A 20,618-nucleotide genomic window follows, 5' to 3' on the forward strand; every position below is an offset into this window, starting at 1 on the left:
TCAGTGGAGTACTGAAGAATATAACTGATCAAATCTTCTATATTCAGTAGCTATCAATCAAATTATTTATATTTAACTACAATAATAGCTACAAATACAACAAGATCAAATACTTATAAACCCAAATATCCACAATTTTCAAATCAAGTAAACTCCAAACCCTAAATCAACAACACAACTTGCAGGCTTGTAGCGATGTCATCACTCACAAACTTAAATCACAACCGCTTTAAACCTACTTCAAATTCACCAAAAATGCAAAAGCAACAATTGCGGACTTCATCATTTTACCATAAACTAAGTATAGCTAATATAATACTCCGTAATACAACACGAATTAAGTTAACAATCAGCTCAATTACAGCTAAATTTGAGACTGGTATCCTATGATCAAAAGTGTCACCCAATTAAAAGCAAATTTTTGGGGTAGTTAAGTGTGAGCATAAATACTTACTTCAATTACCTCTGGAGATCATGCTAAAAAATTAAAGGATTTGATATAGCAATCAGAGTAGAAGGCGAACAGTATAAACTAAAACACTCTTAATGTTAATCATCACACATTTTTCCAGTAAAGGATTCTGCATTCTCGAAAGTTATGAATTTATACAATTAGACGCTGTGACACATACCAACATAAAAGGTAAAATACACACAAAACGGAACCTGAATTTGACCAGCAAGAGCAACAACCACACCAGAAATATCTGAATCACGAATAATTTCATCAAGTCCATCATCTCCATACTTGCATTCCACATTCAGGAACACTTTTCGAGCAATGTCAACAGCCTCACTTGATGATTTCTATACATACATATATCATATAGATAAACTAATCATTATATTAACAAAGTTAGGGTTACACATTTTCCAATCAAATAAAGAATTATCACAATTACCTCATAGCGACTCCAGATAGCATTGAGAACGACGAGATCCGAGATCTCAGCAAGCCTCGGGAGATACTGTGATTTGACGAAGATTCCGGCACCGGTAATGGCGATTTGAGGTGAATTTTGAGCCATTTTTAACTACGAACTATACTGACAGTAGCGATTGCTTGATAGCTGGATACATAAATTGATTTACAAAATTACCAAATTGCCCCTCCGCGTTTTTAATATAAATTAGAGTTAATATGGAATGTGAGGTCCATATTCACTTATCCAGTTTGTACCTCATTTAGTGCTTAGCTATGGATCATTCCTCTATATATATATATATACTAGTTTATTTAAAGATAGCCATAAGGACTATCATTAATGTATGCAACAAAACTAGTATTACAATAAGTTAGTTGAGACAACCGCACATATGGTAGTATAGTGGTAAAAATTTGGTCTCCAAAAAAAAAAGGATGAAACTCCTGGAGGTCCAGATTCAAATCCTTCTAGTGCAAAATAAATCCTCTTATAGCCAAGGAAGTTCTCCCACGATGCTCTGGACAATCCGCAAAGCAAGTGGTCGCCCTGTGAATAGTTGATTCGCAAAGCGGATCGGATACCCATATACCATAAAAAATAAGTTGGTTAAGAGAAGCTAAATTTAATATGTGGGTAGCAATTATGAAGGCAAAGTAATTTATACATGTCCAAATTCTTTAAAGATACCGTAAGGTCTTATGTTTAAAATTTCCTTATATATATATATTTAAGGACGAGAAAAAACCAAACCATAACCAATATAACTGTCAACATTATTGGATTAGTATATAACCGCATTTGTGGTGTTTTTAGATTAACCAAAATTTGTAGTTCGGTTATGAACATAAGGAATATCCACATCGATTTAAACGCACCATACTAACAATATTTTAAATAAATTATAATACAGATTACATATATAGAATTGTAATTAACTAAATTATATTTAGAAATGTAGATTATGTTACATACATACATACATACATACATGCATGCATGCATGCATGCATGCATGCATGCATGCATGCATACTAGTGAAATGACCCGTGGAACCACGGGTTTATCTAAACGAAACAGTTTAATATGATATGTTTTAGGTATCAAGTGAACGTAAATGCTAAAGTCATTTAGTTTAATGACCTGTGAAATCACGGATTCCGACTAAGAAAGTTGTCGTTGTTTTTACAAACATATTGACCTTCTTAAATAGATCAAGAATAAATGAACTACATTTATTCTCTCATCACCATCTTTCAATTTTTATCACAATTACTATTTCTTTGTCATAAAAGCATACACTACATCTTTTATTGAAACATGTATTTCGTATACATATATAACATAATTAATCTTTTAAAGAGAACTCACATTTGAATAATAATAATTTTATTATATTATTATGGGGTATTTTGTAAAAGATTGTACTATTTGTTTTAAAATTTATACATATGGTTATGCATGTGTTTTATAATAAGGTTGTACATAATGCCTCAAATATTGTACATATGGTAATGAGATGTTTTATCATAAAGTTGTACAATATGTTTCATATATTATACAATTAACATGTTAATTTTTTTTATTAAATGCAATTAATTATTTTAATAGAAAGTATATATATATATATATATATATATATATATATATATATATATATATATATATATATATATATATATATATATATATATATATATATATATATATATATGGTAGGACCAAGAGGGAAGTAACCAATCGGGGGGAAGCGGGGGGAAGCAAATTTTCTTTTTTTTTTCCTTCGTTTTTTGAAAAAACTTTGTTCACGAACATTATAGATTGGATGAAAATATGAACATTTAATAAAGACACTTTGTGATAAATGTTTTTATTTTGGCGGAAAAACGCTCGAAGAAGTAATATATAACAATTATCATGTTTTTCGAGCGTATGTTGAGGTTTTAGATATTAGGGTTTAGATATTAAGGTTTAGATATTAGGGTTTATAGGGTTTAGATATTGGGGTATAGAAATTTAGGGTTTAGGGTTTAGATTTAGGATTTAGATTGAGTTTTTAACACGAACGGTTTAGAGTTTAGGGTTTGGTTTGGTGTTTTGGGTTTATGGAATAAACCCAAAACACCAAACCCTAAACCCTAAACTCTAAATCGGGCTAAATTTTACTTCACAAAACATGAAGAAAAAAAACGTTCACATTCTTCACGAACAATATTATCTTGAATGTTATTTTTGTCGATCGTTTTCCCACCTACATAATAACATTCATCACGAAGTGTCTTTTCTAAATGTTCATATTTTCGTGTGATCTTGATGTCGGGAAAAAAAATTCCAAAAAAAACGAAAAAAAAAAATTTTTGCTTCCCCCCATTTCCCCTCGATTGGTTACTTCCCCATTGATCCTGCCCCTATATATATATATATATATATATATATATATATATATATATATATATATATATATATATGAGAAATAATAATACCATGGAGCTCAGAGAATCAAGGGCAAACCAGTTTATGTTCGAGTTCAGAATTGTAGAATCAAAAGCTGAGTTCAAAGAAAAAATTGTTCGAACACAGCAATAGAATATATTCGAACTTAAGTTCAAACACTTTTTAGTTTGAACCTAGACTACTTTGTTCGAACTTAATACAGAATCCAATTGTAGACTCAAAAGCTGAGTTCGAACAAAAAAGTGTTAAAACACAACATTGGAACATGTTCAAACTTAGATTCGAACACATTTTTGTTCGAACTCAATATATTTTGTTCGAACACCATAAGTAGAATCAAAAGTTGAGTTCGAACATTTTATAAGTACATTTTAGGTTCGAACATGAATTAATAAAGTGTTCGAACATGGTTCGAACTTCAAAAGTGTAAAATGAAAAAAATGTAGAATCAAAAATTGTAGAATTAAAATTTGTAGAATCAAAATTGTGGAATCAACTGATATAAGAGAGAGACTTATCATAGCAATATACAAATTGTCCACACAATTATTCATGGGTCAATCCATGGGTCATCTATCACATGACATCATGGATCATCTATCACACGACATCTATCGAGGATTCCGCCTCAAATTCATTGTTCATATTTTAGTTAGCATTGAACTAGTTAAAGAACGATTAAAATCATAAAAGACAGATCTAAGACATATCATCAACCAGAACTATGGCGTGGTGATCCTATTTACAGATGTTTTCGTAACTGCATCGTGATCCTATTCCTCAAACATGCTTTGCTTCGTCCGAAAACCCACCTCGAAGCCAAACCAAATACTTGACCATATTATATTTATTTATTTTTTTAAATACATATGAGATCCAGATGCTTTTTTTTTTTTTTAGAAAAAACACATATTAAGTTAAGGGTGCGTTTGATATAACTGGATTTTTAAACACTAACTGGTTCATAATCTAAATGATTCACTAGTTCTAAATGAAGTTGGTTCTGAATGACAAAAAGTTTTTTGATAATCATTTTGAATGAATAATGTGAATGAAGTAAAAGTATTGAATTAACCTTTTTCATTAAGAACTATAGTTGTTTAATATGTGTTCTTATATAATTAATAGAGGTAACCACATAAAATTTGGGTGTTTAATGGTTAATGGAGTATTTCAACTCTAAATAGTTCAGCACTCAATGTTGAACCATTCAACAACATATGTGAGAAACAAACGAGCTGAATGTTGAATGTTCAACATTAAGTGCCGGACCATTCAATTAACAGGTAATCAAACACATCTTAAAATAGATCAGGAACTAGTTGTGTTACAATTGGCACAATCCTAGCAACACAGATTGTTAAAGATCCTACGATCTACGGTGATATTTATTGACCTAACCCTATAACACACTCAAATACATTAATCAAATGCAAAGGGAAAAAAGAAACAATGAACAAATCAAGGCATATCAATAAAGCAACCACTTGATTTACAACATGAACACACCATCACATAGAAATTAACACACCAATCGAGATCCTAACATAACCACTACTAACGTATGTCAATTACGAAGACCTAAAAATAACCCAACTCAATGCAAACCAGTTTCAAAAATCCAGACATGGGTCACACAAACTACACCCAATAAATCGAGAGCACCGCCATAGTCCAACTAAACAAGGAGGAGGCAAATCGAAGGGAACTGATCGAAGTAACGCTTGCCGTTGACGAAAAATGACAAAAACTAATGGATCCAAACATCCCTCAGAACCCCACAAAAACACAAACTGGGAACCGTTGTATACGAGAGATAATGATGAGGAAGGGAGTAGCCTTAAGTAGAAAAGACAGCAACACATTTCCGAAATAGGCACGGCACCAATTAAGATACAGAGCAACGTGACAGAATAAAACAGGGACCGAAAGGGGCCAGTGAAAGAAGCTAGAGAAATGACCCAAACAAGCCAAACCACCAATGAAACTCAAACCATGTGTACCATCACCGTGTTCAGTCTGAGTCCGATGGTGATGACAACATAAAATAATTTGCTATCTTAAAAACACACAACAAAACAAACAAATCCAAAACTAACCAAAAATCCAATGTGAGCCTCAACCCAAATAGAGGTAGTCCCATGCAACTTTTGCAAAAGGTAAAGGAACCAAAAAGAATCTTACCCATAAAACAAAACACATGTAGTAGCAAATATGATTGTTTGGACTTCATACTCTTATGTAGTAAACCTACATTAGTTACATTTTTGTTTACGATAAATTAAAAACATGAAATGAAATGAAATAACATAACACCCAGAACAAACCATATGCAAAACCCTATAGATATAAAAGTAACTTAAATCGCTACAATAATTATGGATTTTCCGCAAAATGGTTTTTTACTTACTTTTGGTTCTATTTTGACCGAAATTTTTGCCAACGACATGTGATCCAACTGCCTCTCCTATTGACATTCTCAATATTTTATAAGTTATCAACATCCTATAAGTTACTCCAGCAAGCAGACTTACAGGCAACAAGGAAACTAAACCGGTTAAAGGTGTATTGTGTTGGCAAAATATTATGAGAGATGTTAAAGTTAGATGCCTAAATAGTCATATCTGTCTATTGTCACATCATTGTGTATGGACAGTGGGAAAAATAAATATCGACAATTAAGTATTGCCATTTTTGGGTCAGTAATTAAAGATTTAAAGGGGAAAAAAAATACCTTGTTTCATCCTAAATGAATCCACTAGATATCCTCGATTGAAAGAACAAGGTGCTTCATGCTTGCAAAAAAGATTGTCAAACTCTAATTCTTCAACCTGCATTTTAGTTGCAGTTCAAATAGACATATCTCATAATGAAAATCATGACTATTAATCTTTTTTAGAAGAGCTATCAACTAAATATATCGATCTGAGAGTTTGTTTGGAGAACATAATAAATAAAATGTTATAATAATAGACTATAAATAAACAACTACTAACAACAGTCAATAACATAAAAGAAAATTTTGTGCATTAATAGAACTATAGATAGAAGGCTAAAAGCCAGTATACTATCAAACTTTTTGACCTTTTAGAAATTTTGTGAAACACTTTACATATACTATAAATTCAAGATTTCTGATTGCCAAGGTACAATGCTAATGCTAGTTATCTTACATTAGCTTAAAGTTTTAGTACAGATAAACTTAGTGTACCATATATCAATGAAATGATGAATGCCTAATATAAAGTTACATATTACTGTAAATTTTATATAGTAGATATCATATCCTGTATACAGGTGGAAGAAGGAACCAACTTACGCAAACCAAATATACCTACAAAGAGCTATACTGCAAACACCAAGCTCTTCCTACCAATCAACTTATAAGTAATATATTATGCGGCAAATACATATATTAAGCCAAGAACATCACATTTATAAGAAAGTAATTAAAAATATCAGATATATAATAGCAGGAAGCATGAAATTCACACACGCACACACACCTTACCCTGCAAACTACAACATAGATTACTAAAACTATATAAGCATACAAATTGGAAAGATGTTAAATAGAATGAGAGATTTACCATTGAGAATTGAGTGAGACTCATGTTGCAAATTAGCAGTTTTGTGTTTCAATTATGGAATTCCGTTGGTAATTTGTTTAAACCCTAATTTCTTGTTAATGAAACTTTGATGATTTGAGTTTTTCATTTGCACAAAAAAGATTGTTATAACCTTATTTAAATGTGGTGGAGAGTGTGAGGATTGAATTTGAAGAAGAAAATAAGTGGGGAGGGGGCTTACTGAAACGTAAAAGGAAGGGTAAATAAGGCAATGTTTAACAAAAATTTTTGAAGTTTTTTGAAGGATTTAACTTTTAGTTTACATGAATAAAACTGTTATTTAATAAAAAAAATTATTTTGTCGATAGAGCTTAAAGCTTTTTGACAAATGAAAAAAAACTAAAAACTAATAGAACTAGCGTTTGAGAAAAATTCTTTTTATTTTTTTCATATTACTTTTTATTTAACAATTTCAGCTACTCTGTCAAACACTAAATATGTATAAAAAAAACTAACAGTTACTAGATATCAGGTAATAATTACAAACTAACAGCTATCAGCTAGTTTTGTAAAAAATATCTTATATGAAAATAAGATATACAGTATGAAAAGTAGAAAGAAAAAATGGCATAAAGGTACCAAAATGGACAACCAGTGGTCCATTGTTGCATTTGCAAATACAATGTATTGAGTATATTTTTAAAAATATATATAGTTTTATGTGATCGTAATTAATATAGGATGTCGGGAGTGTTATGTATTAAACATATTGCAAAATGCGCTTTCGTAAAAAAATAAAAACAAGAGAAAGGCGAAAATATCATTATCATTGTAAACAATGTGTAGTGTACTAACCGCGAGTGTAAACCAATGAAATGACGGGGAAGGCTTTTCTTTTTATAATTAGTAGAGTAACTAGAAAAAAATTCGATCGCGCGTTGCTGCGGTTGTATTCAACGCGCAGTCGAATTTGGATATACGTTGTTTGATACTTAATGTATCTAATAGGTTGGGTTGTTTGTTATACGTGTATATATTTGTATGAAATATAGCCCAAAATATTTAGTGTTTTTTTAACGATGTCCGTCTCGCGTATAGTTAGTCGTGTTCTGCTCGTAAAATTATTTCGATTTGAACGGTGGTCTCGGAAAAATTTAACTCGCACCGAGCGAGAAGATAGAGTTCCTTAAAAATTCGGGTGAACTTAGTTTCTTTTATTTTAATAAAATTATATATTTACACTTTCTACCCCTGAAAAAATGTAAATTTGATGAGTCGTTGTGTAAATTGAGCCAAAGTTGAGGTACCGGTTGTAGTGTGAACGCAAACGCAAAACTACAATCCGAAACAACTGAAACGACGGATTTCGGCGTGCCTTTTAGTATGTAGGTATAGGAAAAATTTAACTCGCACCGAGCGAGAAGATAGAGTTCCTTAAAAATTCGGGTGAACTTAGTTTCTTTTATTTTAATAAAATTATATATTTACACTTTCTACCCCTGAAAAAATGTAAATTTGATGAGTCGTTGTGTAAATTGAGCCAAAGTTGAGGTACCGGTTGTAGTGTGAACGCAAACGCAAAACTACAATCCGAAACAACTGAAACGACGGATTTCGGCGTGCCTTTTAGTATGTAGGTATAATAATATAATATAATATAATATAATATAATATAATATAATATAATATTAATATAATATAATAATTATATGTATCTATATATATGATATGATTGATATATAATATATGATGATGATGATGATGATGATGATGATGATGATGATGATGATGATGATGATGATGATGATGCTGATGATGATGATGATGATGATGATGATGATACGAGTGCTCAAGAATATAAATAAACATAATTAGACCATATTTATCGCGGCGTGGTGGTGAGGTGATGGCTGCGACGGCGCCTCCATCGCGCCCCTGTGCGGCGTGATGGAGGGGTGATGGTGGTGGCGCGATGGAGGGATCACGGAGGGTGATGGAGCAGGTGATCGAAGCTGATTGGTGGTGAGGGGAAAAGCTGCAGCAGCAACGGTCCCAAACATATATCCGTTGCCAAGCCAACCGTTGCCTAATTTAATTTTTTTAAAACATAAATTTTGTAAAAAAAAAATTTACCCACCTCTATAAATATTCATCTCATTTTATCACAACACTTCACTAACACTTTCAACTACTAAACACTCTCTACTACTTTCACTTTCTTAAATAATGTCTCAACATCCCGAAAATAATGAGCCCGGTTCCGGTAATTTATACAACTTCGGGTTACCTAATACTCCCGTTTCGAGCTCAAATTCCCCACAAAATGTTCGGGGTACTCGACCCGTTGGTAATGTTTCTCAACATAATCTTTTTAATGATTTCAATAATCCATTGTTTTTTACTCAATTTCTACAACAACAACAACGCCAACAACTTCAACAACAACTTCAACAACAAAACCAAAACTTCCAACAACAATTTCGACAACCTTATCAACAACAATTACCATCACAATTTTCCAATTACTCGCAACCCGGTGTTATACCATTTCAACTTCCAAATACGCAACCATGGACACAAACACAACAAACTTTTACACCTTTAGATAACGAAGAAGTAGAAGAAGTTCGTGGTGTAAGTCAAGAACCACAAGTTCGGGTGCGTTCGAGTCATAGACGAAAAGGCAAAGAGGTTGCGAAAGAACCACAACATAAAAAATTGTGGACTCCAAACGAAGAAATTTGGTTGGCGTCATGTTGGATTGATTGCTCGGAAGATGGTGTTCATGGTAACTCACAAAAAGGCCCGGCATTTTGGACTAGAATTCGTAATAAGTTTAACGATAACGATCAAGGTTTTTTACGAGGATGTTTGGCAAGAACGAGCAGCAAAGCCGTGGGGTTACAAGGATGTTTGGGAATTCTTGAAGAGGAAGCCGAAGTGGTATTCACCACCGGCAATTGGTGGAAGTGGTGTGCGTAGAAGACGAGGTTCACAACTTCAACTCGAAGATGAAGACGATGATGTGGTTGGAGAAAACCAGACAGTCAATGGCCGAGAAATACAAAGATTATATCGAGCTTTCAAGTGACGACGAGTAACTTATATTATGAACTACGTTTTAAGTTTTAGGAATTTAATAAAGTAATTGTATTAGAATTTTTAAATTATCGTACTTTTTCATTTTTAAGACTTTAATAAATTGTAATGGTTTGCATTTTATTAATTTAAGTGTGTTTTTATAAATTTTTATTATTTAATATGTATTATTTTTATATAAAAAACAAACAAATTAAAAAAAAATAAATCAAACTAAATGAAAATTAAATTAAAATGGTGGGACCAATTTAACTCATCACATAACCATCACGCCCACCACTACAAACTGCATCACGCTATCACGCCATCACTTTTGCCGAATCAGCACTATACCCCACAAAAACACTCCATCACGCCCCTATCACCCGTGACCACTGTGAATGGTCTTATTAAAGGGATGAACGCACGTTATTGCGGAGAATGGTGAGGCAGTCATTTCATTCATAGAAATGACCAATTATTTTCAAAAAAAATACCAAAAAATATAATAATATAAAAAATTATATATAAAGTAAATTTAACTGCTTAACTTTGTATCAACTTTTTGAGGTGTACAATTATTTGAAGACAACTTGAAAAAGTACATGAAGTAATAATTTTTTATAAATATTATTTTACTTTTTATATAGTTTATACTAAATGGTTATAAAAGAGTACGCAATAGCGGAGACGGGGGGTGGCAGGGTGGTGCTGAGCCACCCTCAATAGGCCCAAGTCTCCACTTAATATTAGCCGTAAATTTTATTTAACACTAATGGAGAAAAAGGTAATGTACAATATGTAATTGAATTTTAATGGAGGTTCGCTGAAAAGTCTCAGGAGAAAGATGAACTTTTATTATACTTTTCATTTTAAGTCCTTATACTATTGTAATATATACTATTTTAGCCTCTTAAATTGGTAGTATATCAAATTAACATATTGAATATTGCTTAAAGATTTTATAAATCAATTATTTTACACTAGTTATCATTATTGTTTAAAGATTTTATAAATCTAATTGTTATTGAGTTTATATATATGGACAACTTTAAAGAATTTATTTTCTCACTAAGTCCTACTTTAATTTCAATTTAACGTTAAAGTTATCTAGGAGGACAAATATTTTAACCCTATGTATGTTTAAACAAAATTTGATTACTCGTGAACGTTTCTAAACCTTTATCTGACTATACAAGATTTGAACTTAATACTTCTTACAACGATCTAATGGACTCAACCACTAAGTATAATTAAGGGTATGATAATAAATTAGGTGTAGATGGATCAAAAAGTAGTGTGTGAGGATCACCTCCCATGATTAAATAAAAAATATAATATAATACGAAATTTTTTATTTTAATATATTAGTAGCCCCCTCAATCGAGATTTCTGGCTCCGCCTCTGAGAGTACGGAGTATAATTTTTTATTATATAATATAATGATACTATAAAAAACTGAAAATTGAAAATGCGTTTACAAAAAAAGTCGAATTCATTTCCTAGCAACACAAAAAAAAAGCATCGAACTTTTATTAAAAAAAAAAAAAAAAAAAAGCCAGCACACGTGAACAAATACGACAATTACTTAAACTAACGATATCTTTTCGGGTATTTTTTAGTATATAGTGTTTACGTCATTACGTGTGTTTTGTTTGTAATTTTTTTACGTTGATAAGAGTATAAATTGTTACATCAACATAAAAATAAAATTAAAGTTAACGTTTTTGAAAATAATTTATACGTTGTATACCTTTTATAGAAGAAATACATTATTTAAAACTTATAGCTACATTAAAGTTGGCAGCACTAATATATGGGCTAACAAATGAGTTAGCTACTAATAAAGCATTAGTAAACTAAATAAGAGTAATTCCAAAAGTAAAGAGCGTGGAAAGTGTGGAAGAGATTAAAAAATGTTTAAAAAGGTACTAAAACAATTCCAAATGCATAGAGTGTTGGGGAAATTTTTTATTTTTTTTGAAAGTGAAGTTTGAACTCAAGTGACTTGCCTATAAGCACAGGTTGGGAACCATTGATCCAAGATATAAAAGTAGAGGGGTTAAATGAACAAAAAAGCAAAAGCCGAGGGTTGAAATCCCGCCTATTATGATGTGTGTAGGATTAGAAACCATTACCCCCTACACACTAAAAGATGTGCCCTGTGTGATCGTTGGTTCACCCCCACCTTTATCAAACGACAGATGTGCCCTGTGTGATCGTTGGTTCACCCCCACCTTTATCAAACGACAACCCTTTAAACTCAAATCCAAAAAACCCGAAACAATTCCCTCACCTATAACCAACTTACAAAAATTGCACCGAAGTTTGGGGGTAAAACATAGATTTTCAAAGTTAAAATTAAACCTCCACCCAAACGTTTCGACAACCCGTATCTTCCTCCTCGCCGCGAGTTAAATATCACCGACCACACCGTTAAACTCGAAATATTTTTATTAGCAAAACAAAACTAACTACGTTCGAAATGGACACTTCTTAAAAAACGCTAAACAGAATGACAACCCGTATCTTCCTGCTCGCCGCGAGTTAAATTTTTTCGACAGCAACATCAGACTCGAAATAATTTTATGAACAAAACGAAACTAACTACGTTCGAAACAGACACTTTTTAAAAAATGCTAAACACAACGACAGCCCTATCTTCTTGCTCGCCGCGAGTTAAATTTTTTCGACATGACCGTTAGACTCAAAATAATTTTATGAACAAGACGAAACTAACTACATTCAAAACGGACAATTTTTAAAAAAACGCTAAACACAACGATATCTACAACGACGCTTAACACATGGGCCGTTTTCCCTTCTGTAAATATATAAAGCTACATTAAATATGAATACGCGGGTCAAAAGCCGCGGCCGCATCGCGCGGGCCTGATCCGGACTAGTTTACGCTAAACTTGATATCAATTTATGTTTGTTAGCAATCCTTAATGTGATCACTACAAAAAATGTGAAATTAGCAATTTAGACTAGTTGAATGGTAGGTAGGAGCAATTCTTGTAAATGATATATAGATAAAAAAAAATATATCGACTAATGAGTAATGACTAATGAGTTAGTAACTCAACAGTACCTTTTACTTTAGAATCTGAAGACCTTCACGTAGAAATCTTTCCCAAAATTAGCAATAGGTTCAATTCTTATTCTTCGCAAAGATTTACAATCTCTTTATAAAGTCGGATGATAATTATTCTTGTTACATGAGGATATTCTGTGAAAATATTTAATAGGCATCCGACTCTTATAGGATGGGTTTCCAAAGAAAATATAGAGTTTCGGGTGTCCTGCCAATATACACCTTTTGTCAAAGTGTTATGAATATAATTTCAGATATAGCAAATTTTTAGATTTTTAATGATTAAGAGAGTATTTAAATGTATTTCATTCAGAATTAGAATTAGAAATAAACTAATTGAATGTTTGAATGTTGAATGATTTAGAAGAAACACCCTAAACAATCGCAACTGCCTTTTTGTTACCGACTATTTATCAGCATTTCGTTTACATTCAGCGCCTGCAATTTTTTTTTTTTTTAAATGTTACCGCTCATTGGTAGATAAATCTTTAATAGAAGACGGTTTAATCATATATCATTTAAAAGATGACTAATGTTTTTGTTAGAAGATTTACATCCACTTCAATTGCAGAGTCAGATTTTAAACTTCGAAAAAGAGTCAAAGATTTGATGCTACAGGGATTACATGTTGAAGCTCTTCGACTATACAAAAACCAACCACCCCATTTTCATCTTCATTCCTTCACTTCTGTTCTTCCTTCACTTATTAAAGCTTGTTCCTTTTCTAAATTTCATCATGGCCTTGGACTTCAGCTTCATTCCCATTCCCTTAAATTGGGTCTTGATTCAGAACCTGTAGTTTCAAATTCAGTTCTCTCCTTTTATGCTAAATTCTGTGATGTTAAATCAGCACGTAAGGTGTTCGATGAAATGCCTCAAAGAGATTTCATATCATGGAATTCAATGATAAATTGTTTTGTAAGAAATGGGAATTATGTGGAAGCATTAGAGATCTTTAAAGCAATGTATAAAAGTGGGTCCGTTGCAAAACCTGAGTTGATTGCTAGCATTGTTTCTATATGGGCCCATTATGGGTGTGCAAGTGTAGGGAAAATGATTCATGCTCTTTCAATAGTTGATGAAAGATTTGAGAAACAATCAGTGTTTCTATCAACAGCACTTGTGGACTTGTATTGGAGGTCCGAGGATACTGTGATGGCATTTCGTGTTTTTGATGCAATGACGGATAAAAACGAGGTTTCTTGGACTTCCATGATTGCAGGATATGTTGCAACTAAAGATTATTTGAAAGCACTTGATTGTTTTAGACGAATGCAGAGGGATGGAATTAAGCCTAATAGAGTGACACTAATTAGTGTTTTACCTTCATCTGTCGAATTAGGCACAATTAGTCTTGGCAAAGAAATTCACGCGTATGCTTTTCGTTATGGGTTGAATTCAGATATACGTGTAGTATCATCTTTGGTTCATTTATATTCAAAGCACACAGATTCATTACATCTTGCAGAACTACTGTTTGAAAAGTCAACGCAGAAAGATGTACTCTGGAGTACAATAATAACAGGATACTCTCAGCTTAAACAAACTGCAAATAAGTCAATAGTACTGCTAAATCAAATGAGAAAAGATGGGATTAAGCCAAACAATGGAACGATATTAGCAATACTTGATGCTTGTACCAATAGACAATCATTAGCCCTTGGAAGTTTAGTACATGGCTATGTGGTTAAGTCGGGTTTAGATTATGATATATCCATAACAAACTCTCTTTGTAATATGTACTCAAAATGTGGATCGCTTAAAGAATCACATAAAGTTTTTCGAGAAATGTCTACACCAGATTGTATTTCTTGGAGTGCACTTATTAATGCATATGGTGTTCATGGTTGTGGTGAAGAAGCCTTAAAACTGTTTAGTGAGATGAAAGAAAAAGGTATAAAGTATGATTCGATCACATTTCTTTCTGTGTTATCAGCATGTAACCATTCTGGGCTAATCGAAGAAGGGTGCAGATTATTTTCTGAAGCTTTAAAAAGTGAAAATGAAATAGTAAACTTGGAGCACTACGCTTGTTATATTGATCTTCTTGGAAAGGCAGGGAAGATTGAATTAGCTATTGATGTGTTGAGAACAATGCCTATGAAACCTAGTCCAAAGATTATGAGTTGTTTAGTGTCTGCTTGCAAGATTCATGGAAGATTGGATTATGTGGAAAATTTGTTAAGTTGGTTTATTGAATCAGAACCTGGTAATGCGGCTAACCGTACGTTGTTGAGTATGATTTATGCTGAATTTGGAAAATGGTTTAATGTGGAAGGTATACAGAAGGATATGAAATTAAGTGGATTGAAAAAGAATTATGGGTACAGTAGACTTGAATGATAGTCCAGACTTTTCATTTAACTAATGATTTCTTTTGGAATTGACTGGAGCTGCTGGTATTTCGTGTTACTAACAGCACTCGGGGGGTTTTTGTTCCACCAACTTTTTCTGATGTATTTATTGAGGTTAGATGTTAGATTAATGATGTTTGTTACATGTGCCAAATGGGTAGGTTGGGTAACTGATTTCAAGTAAAAAAAGAGGTAGTTTTATAAGAGTAAAAATGGGTCAGGTCGGATTGGCTTGATTCGAAATGCTTTTGGTCCAGATAGTAATTAGTATGTCAAATAGGATTACAAAGATCAGATCTTTTTGATAGTTATGTTGTTTTACTTTACATGAGATAATTTAAGAGGTTGTATGCATGCATTGATGTTTGCAGGTATCGGTCAATAGTAAAAGATGACGGACTTGAGATATCACAACTGGCACTTGATAAAACTAAGTCAGAGGTGCATCATACAATTACTCATGCACGATGAGCTAACTCAACATTTCACAGGTTCTTTTCTACCCATAGACAACATGTTTTGTATATTTAGTTCGAAAGGGTTAAGTGTCTTAGGTATCAAACTTTACCCAAAATACTCATGTATGTACTCAACTTTAAAAGTTCAGTTGTATGTATTGAACTTCCAGTTATTTTTATTGTATGTATCTGATTACTTCTTCATCAACAAACCATACAAGTGAGTAATAAAGTTGGATACATACGCCGTGCAAAAAATTAAAAATAATAATAAAAAAAAGTTGGATACGTACAACCGAATTTGGATAAATTTGATACCATTATGAGACACTTAAACCCTTTTTTTTAAAGATGTGCATACTGTGAGCACGAGAATGATCTAGGATGAGTTGAAAGACACCATGGTTATATATAACTTATATATGCCCGAGAGTCGTTATAACTCCCTGAATATTAAGCTCTTACTGGCTGCATATCAATGCCCGGGCTAGAAAAATTCTTAATTTAATTAGCAATTAGCAATTCTTAATTTGATTCATCATCTGCAGATTAGATTGACCCTCTGCAGATTCACCCTCTGTTTGAATATGCCACAAATCATAATTATCTTCCTGCAGAAAATGAATAAACAATAAAAAAAAACGCTGAAATGTTACAAAGGGCATCGTTATAACTTATAAAAATACCTCTTGTTTATGGGTGATTATATAGGAGTTGATGTCTTGTTCCCCTAAATCAATAAAGCCTTCATTTGTCTCTATTACTTTTAGCTTTGGAGCAGCCACAAACCCGTTGGTGAAAACTGATAGAGACGGGCATTGTTTGATTACCAAGGTAGTCAATGATGGCAACATAAACTCCTTGTCCCATAAGCAAAATGCTTGTAAATATTGAAGATGTTCAAGCTTTAAGGACTTTAGACAAGGTAACACTTTTCTCTGAGAGTCATCATCTTTCTTAATAATTTCCCACATATATGTACAATGTGTGACATGTAGCTCTTGGAGTTGCATGAGACTACCAACCATCGAAGTTGTAAATACATGTCTTAATTTATAGCAATTATGAATAGAAAGTCTTGTCAGGTTCGGTAACTCTAATTGTCTCCACTCATTGGTCTCCCATAAATAAAGCAAACCGTTCACCTCTTCTAAGTCCACTTCTCTTAGTTTTGGAAGTTTCACAACAGTTGTTTGAGATTCGTTGTTAAATTCACTATCCCTCACTCCCAATGCTACTACTTCAAAAATAGTATTGAGTAATTTAATCGCCTTATTAGCTCCACTATTGTCAACTTTTACCAGTGATTCAATAAGAGGACACTGTGATACTGTGAGTCTCTCAAGTTTCGTCAGACTACTTGCAACATTAACTGTGAAGATGCATGTCAAGTCGGCACATTTATAAAATTTAAGAACCTTTATATTGCAAAAGGAATATTCAGAAGGATGCTTCAAAATATCTTCTAGAGAATGCATTCCGTTTGTACATAATTCAAGTTCCTCTGTTTTCTCAAACAACTGATCAATTTTTCATTTCAGAATCTCTTCCTTGCTAGCGACAAGTTTTAATGTATTTTCAGATGTGAACGCCCCCAATTGAGCACCCATAGATATCCTAAACCTTTCAAGTTTCTTAAACGACACATTCTTTGGCTCGAGAATACTTTTGAAGAATTCGACTTCTAATGCAGTGAGTTTACTTGAAACCATCTTGAGTCCTTTACAACTATCTTCTGTAAACTTTATACGATTCCCATATCGAGCTCTCATATAGAGCTCTTCAAGTTTGTTTAAACTTTGAAAGACGCCATCATCAATACAAAGGTCAGCAGCACATTCAGTCAGATCTAGTAACTTCAAGTTTTTTAATTTCCCTATGGCAGATGGTAGATTCGAGATGCCACAATAAGCCAAACTGAGTATTTCCAAACTAATTAGATCTCCGAGGAAAGAGATATCGCCCAACGATTTGCATAAATCGAGACATAGTGTTCGAAGGGATGTTAAGTGTCGCGGAAGCAACGGTTTATGAATACCCGTGTAAGCCACCACTTGAAGTTTCTCCATTCTTGTATAGAAATCTTCTGGAAACTTGGCTAGCTTCTCACCGTCCATTAGGCTCAGAAGTGTAAGGTTTGGCTGATTAAAATCTGCAGGAAACTCAACCATACCTCCACACTTTAATAATATTCTTTCGTACGAATCTCTTCTAAGTTGATCTGAGATATTATCATTGTTAACAAGTGAAGCTTGCTTAACTTTTGAAAATTTGCTTAATACAAAATCACGTACGAGATCATGAATATTGACACATCCTGTTTTGTTACTTTCGATCAACAAGTTTGAATATATGATATTTTTAATACAAGCGTTCACCCGTGTTCTTGCTGTTGATACACTGTTCAAGTTATTAATAAACAGCTTCAAACCCCATCCATACCTCGTCAAGTCCTCTATTCGAATATTATGGTCATCCGGGAACAAGCCACTAAGAAGAAAAATTGCTTTCTCATCATTATCTTTGAGATTGTCGTAGCTAATATAAAAAATATTTAGGAGTGAATCGTTTTTGTTATGTAAACGGTTAAGTGCATCTTTCCATGTTTCCTTGTATTTATTATCTCTAAGAGTAGAGGCAATGGTTGCTATGGCAAGGGGCAAACCACCGCACTTCTTTACAATCTCTTCTCCAATTCTACTAAGGTCGTGATCACTATCCGAAATTCCTGCAATCTCCCAAAACAGTTTTTTCGCTTCTGGTTCTTCTAACACGTCAATTTTGAAAATACAACTACGTTCCACACCCATTTTAGTGCCAACTCTTTCATCACGTGATGTAAGTAACAGCTTGAAACCTTTTGGCAAAGGATTAGTTAACCCGATATCTTTAAGATCCATATCCTCCCAAAGATCATCTAATATCACCAATATCTTCTTTTTACCATCTTCCGATATCCCTTCAAACCTTTTACGAAGACGCTCAGCCCTATTATCTTCATCATTTTCAGTAAGAGATCCGCCAGTGTTCTCTGCTACAGCCTCTTGTATCATCATTTTGTTTTTACTTTTCCCGATAACCACCTTCACAACCAAATCAAACATTTTCTTATCCTCCGCAACCCTTTTCATTTGTTCCATCATCGTGCTCTTCCCCACACCACCCATTCAGCATAAAGCCATCATTTGGCACTCATTGTTTGATTCAAGTGCTTTCAATGCTTTATCGAATATCAAGTCTCTACTGGACTTGATTACATCTTGGGTACCAATATCACTAGCAACTGCTGCTTCAGAGGTGGAAGGCCAAGTTGAGCAAACCCTACCAAGAAGCCTTGGTTCATCACTCCATTCGATTTCAGATTTTTTTTTCTTGAGAGTGTCAATATCCATGAGGATCTCAGATGCTCGTTTACCTGCTTTGTATCTCGCCTTCATGTTCAAGCATCCAATTCTAACGGTTGAAATATTTCTTACTTCTTTGGATACTCTTTCGAATTCTTCCAACCAAACTAGTACATAATAAGGTATCAAAAGATCTTTTGCAACATTCATCTCCTTCCTCTTCATATCACTTGCCATCGCATTCAATTCCACCATATTTGTAACCATTTCATTAACAATGTTTCTAGAGGAAACCAGGTAGTCGCTTAATGACTACCATTATAGATTCAACGACAGGTGCGACAACTGTGGCTAAAAGATCTATTTTCCTATCTGTAATTTAATACAAACAATAGAGTAGAAGTATTCACTAAAAGACATAAATGGATAGTGACATCTATAACCATAATACAACAACAATACTCAATTCCACTAATGCGATCAACTGATGAAGATGAACAATAGGTTATTCTAGGAGTCACGGTTAATGATACATCCCTACAATGTGTGTTGACTGGGGGTGAAAAATCAGGTGTGTCGAAATTCGTGCGCACGTATATGGTCGGTGTTCCAATGGTGAAAGCAAATGCGGTAAAGTGGACAATTAAATGTGTGATTGCTACTCGTGCAAGGTTTTAATCGGTAATGTCCATGTGTTTGTTCTACCTATGGGTTTATTATTTGTTGGAAAGTTAAATAGGGTGGATGATATTGTGTATGGATGGATTGCTTGGGCAATGGGGGCGATTATGTCGGGTCGGGCTTAAACGACCCATTATCTCCTAAACTAAGGAGATAAGTGGCGTATCCAAAAAGGTTCTTAGTCCCAAGCTAGTAACCTAAAGATCGAATTATAGCTCAGAGGTATAGTATTTTTGGTGTCGAAAGACTTCACTTGCTCGTTGGTTAACGAGTGAAATGCGGTGTGATTCAGGTATCTTATTTGACGATATCAAAAGGAGGTATAATTAGCGGGTCAGGTTGTTACTGTGCGAAGAAACAGGTAGAAGATGGGTGTTGCTCAAAATCTTCAAGTGGGAGATTTTTGGAGTGCGAGGAGTTTGATCAAAAAGGAGAGAACTCAATTGCTTAATAGTCTCCCATATAGGGAGAAAGTTTCCCTCACAGGGAGGTGCTCCCATATAGGGAGAATTGAACTCACTTAGGGAGAGTTGGTCAAAACTATTTCCTGTATATAGGGAGAAAGGTCTCCCGTATGAATGGTTTGATGGGCTAAAATTGGATTTTGACTAGGACTCCTCGTTGTGTTGCGATTTTAACTCGTATAGCACTATAAATTCC

General features: G+C 33.4%; 4 protein-coding genes and 1 long non-coding RNA gene across 5 annotated transcripts; 1 reads left to right on the forward strand and 4 right to left on the reverse strand.

The window, feature by feature from the left end:
• Positions 1 to 908: 908 nt before the first annotated feature.
• On the reverse strand, positions 909 to 7,086 carry LOC139851924 (uncharacterized). Its single transcript, XR_011760782.1, has 3 exons — positions 6,968 to 7,086; positions 6,112 to 6,208; positions 909 to 1,070 (listed from the first exon to the last, which is right to left on the reverse strand). It is a non-coding gene; the product is annotated as an uncharacterized lncRNA (long non-coding RNA).
• Positions 7,087 to 13,646: 6,560 nt separating this feature from the next.
• Positions 13,647 to 15,927, forward strand: LOC139855239 (pentatricopeptide repeat-containing protein At4g31070, mitochondrial-like). The gene is made up of 2 exons (XM_071844477.1): positions 13,647 to 15,589; positions 15,847 to 15,927. Exon 1 carries the CDS (start codon positions 13,647 to 13,649, stop codon positions 15,462 to 15,464), a length of 1,818 nt encoding a protein of 605 aa, XP_071700578.1. The 3' UTR covers positions 15,465 to 15,589; positions 15,847 to 15,927.
• A 521-nt stretch (positions 15,928 to 16,448) lies between these two features.
• Positions 16,449 to 17,411, reverse strand: LOC139855240 (uncharacterized). The gene is made up of 2 exons (XM_071844478.1): positions 16,620 to 17,411; positions 16,449 to 16,544 (listed from the first exon to the last, which is right to left on the reverse strand). Exons 1-2 carry the CDS (start codon positions 17,409 to 17,411, stop codon positions 16,449 to 16,451), a joined length of 888 nt encoding a protein of 295 aa, XP_071700579.1.
• On the reverse strand, positions 16,845 to 19,571 carry LOC139851844 (disease resistance protein At4g27190-like). Its single transcript, XM_071841022.1, has one exon. The coding sequence runs from the start codon at positions 19,098 to 19,100 to the stop codon at positions 17,466 to 17,468; it is 1,635 nt and encodes a 544-aa protein (XP_071697123.1). The 5' UTR covers positions 19,101 to 19,571; the 3' UTR covers positions 16,845 to 17,465.
• Positions 19,101 to 19,532, reverse strand: LOC139855241 (uncharacterized). The gene has a single exon (XM_071844479.1). The coding sequence runs from the start codon at positions 19,530 to 19,532 to the stop codon at positions 19,101 to 19,103; it is 432 nt and encodes a 143-aa protein (XP_071700580.1).
• Positions 19,572 to 20,618: the final 1,047 nt, after the last annotated feature.

This window comes from Rutidosis leptorrhynchoides, chromosome 6 (assembly GCF_046630445.1).
Source record: "Rutidosis leptorrhynchoides isolate AG116_Rl617_1_P2 chromosome 6, CSIRO_AGI_Rlap_v1, whole genome shotgun sequence".
Taxonomy (NCBI): Eukaryota; Viridiplantae; Streptophyta; class Magnoliopsida; order Asterales; family Asteraceae; genus Rutidosis; species Rutidosis leptorrhynchoides.

Coding starts and splice junctions, on each gene's coding strand:
- LOC139855239 (XM_071844477.1), top strand. CDS start 13,647: ATGACTAATGTTTTTGTTAGAAGATTTACATCCACTTCAATTGCAGAG.
- LOC139855240 (XM_071844478.1), bottom strand. CDS start 17,411: ATGCATTCTCTAGAAGATATTTTGAAGCATCCTTCTGAATATTCCTTT. Junction 16,545..16,619: donor TAATCACCCATAAACAAGAG/GTATTTTTATAA, acceptor CATTTTCTGCAG/GAAGATAATTATGATTTGTG.
- LOC139851844 (XM_071841022.1), bottom strand. CDS start 19,100: ATGGGTGGTGTGGGGAAGAGCACGATGATGGAACAAATGAAAAGGGTT.
- LOC139855241 (XM_071844479.1), bottom strand. CDS start 19,532: ATGGTGGAATTGAATGCGATGGCAAGTGATATGAAGAGGAAGGAGATG.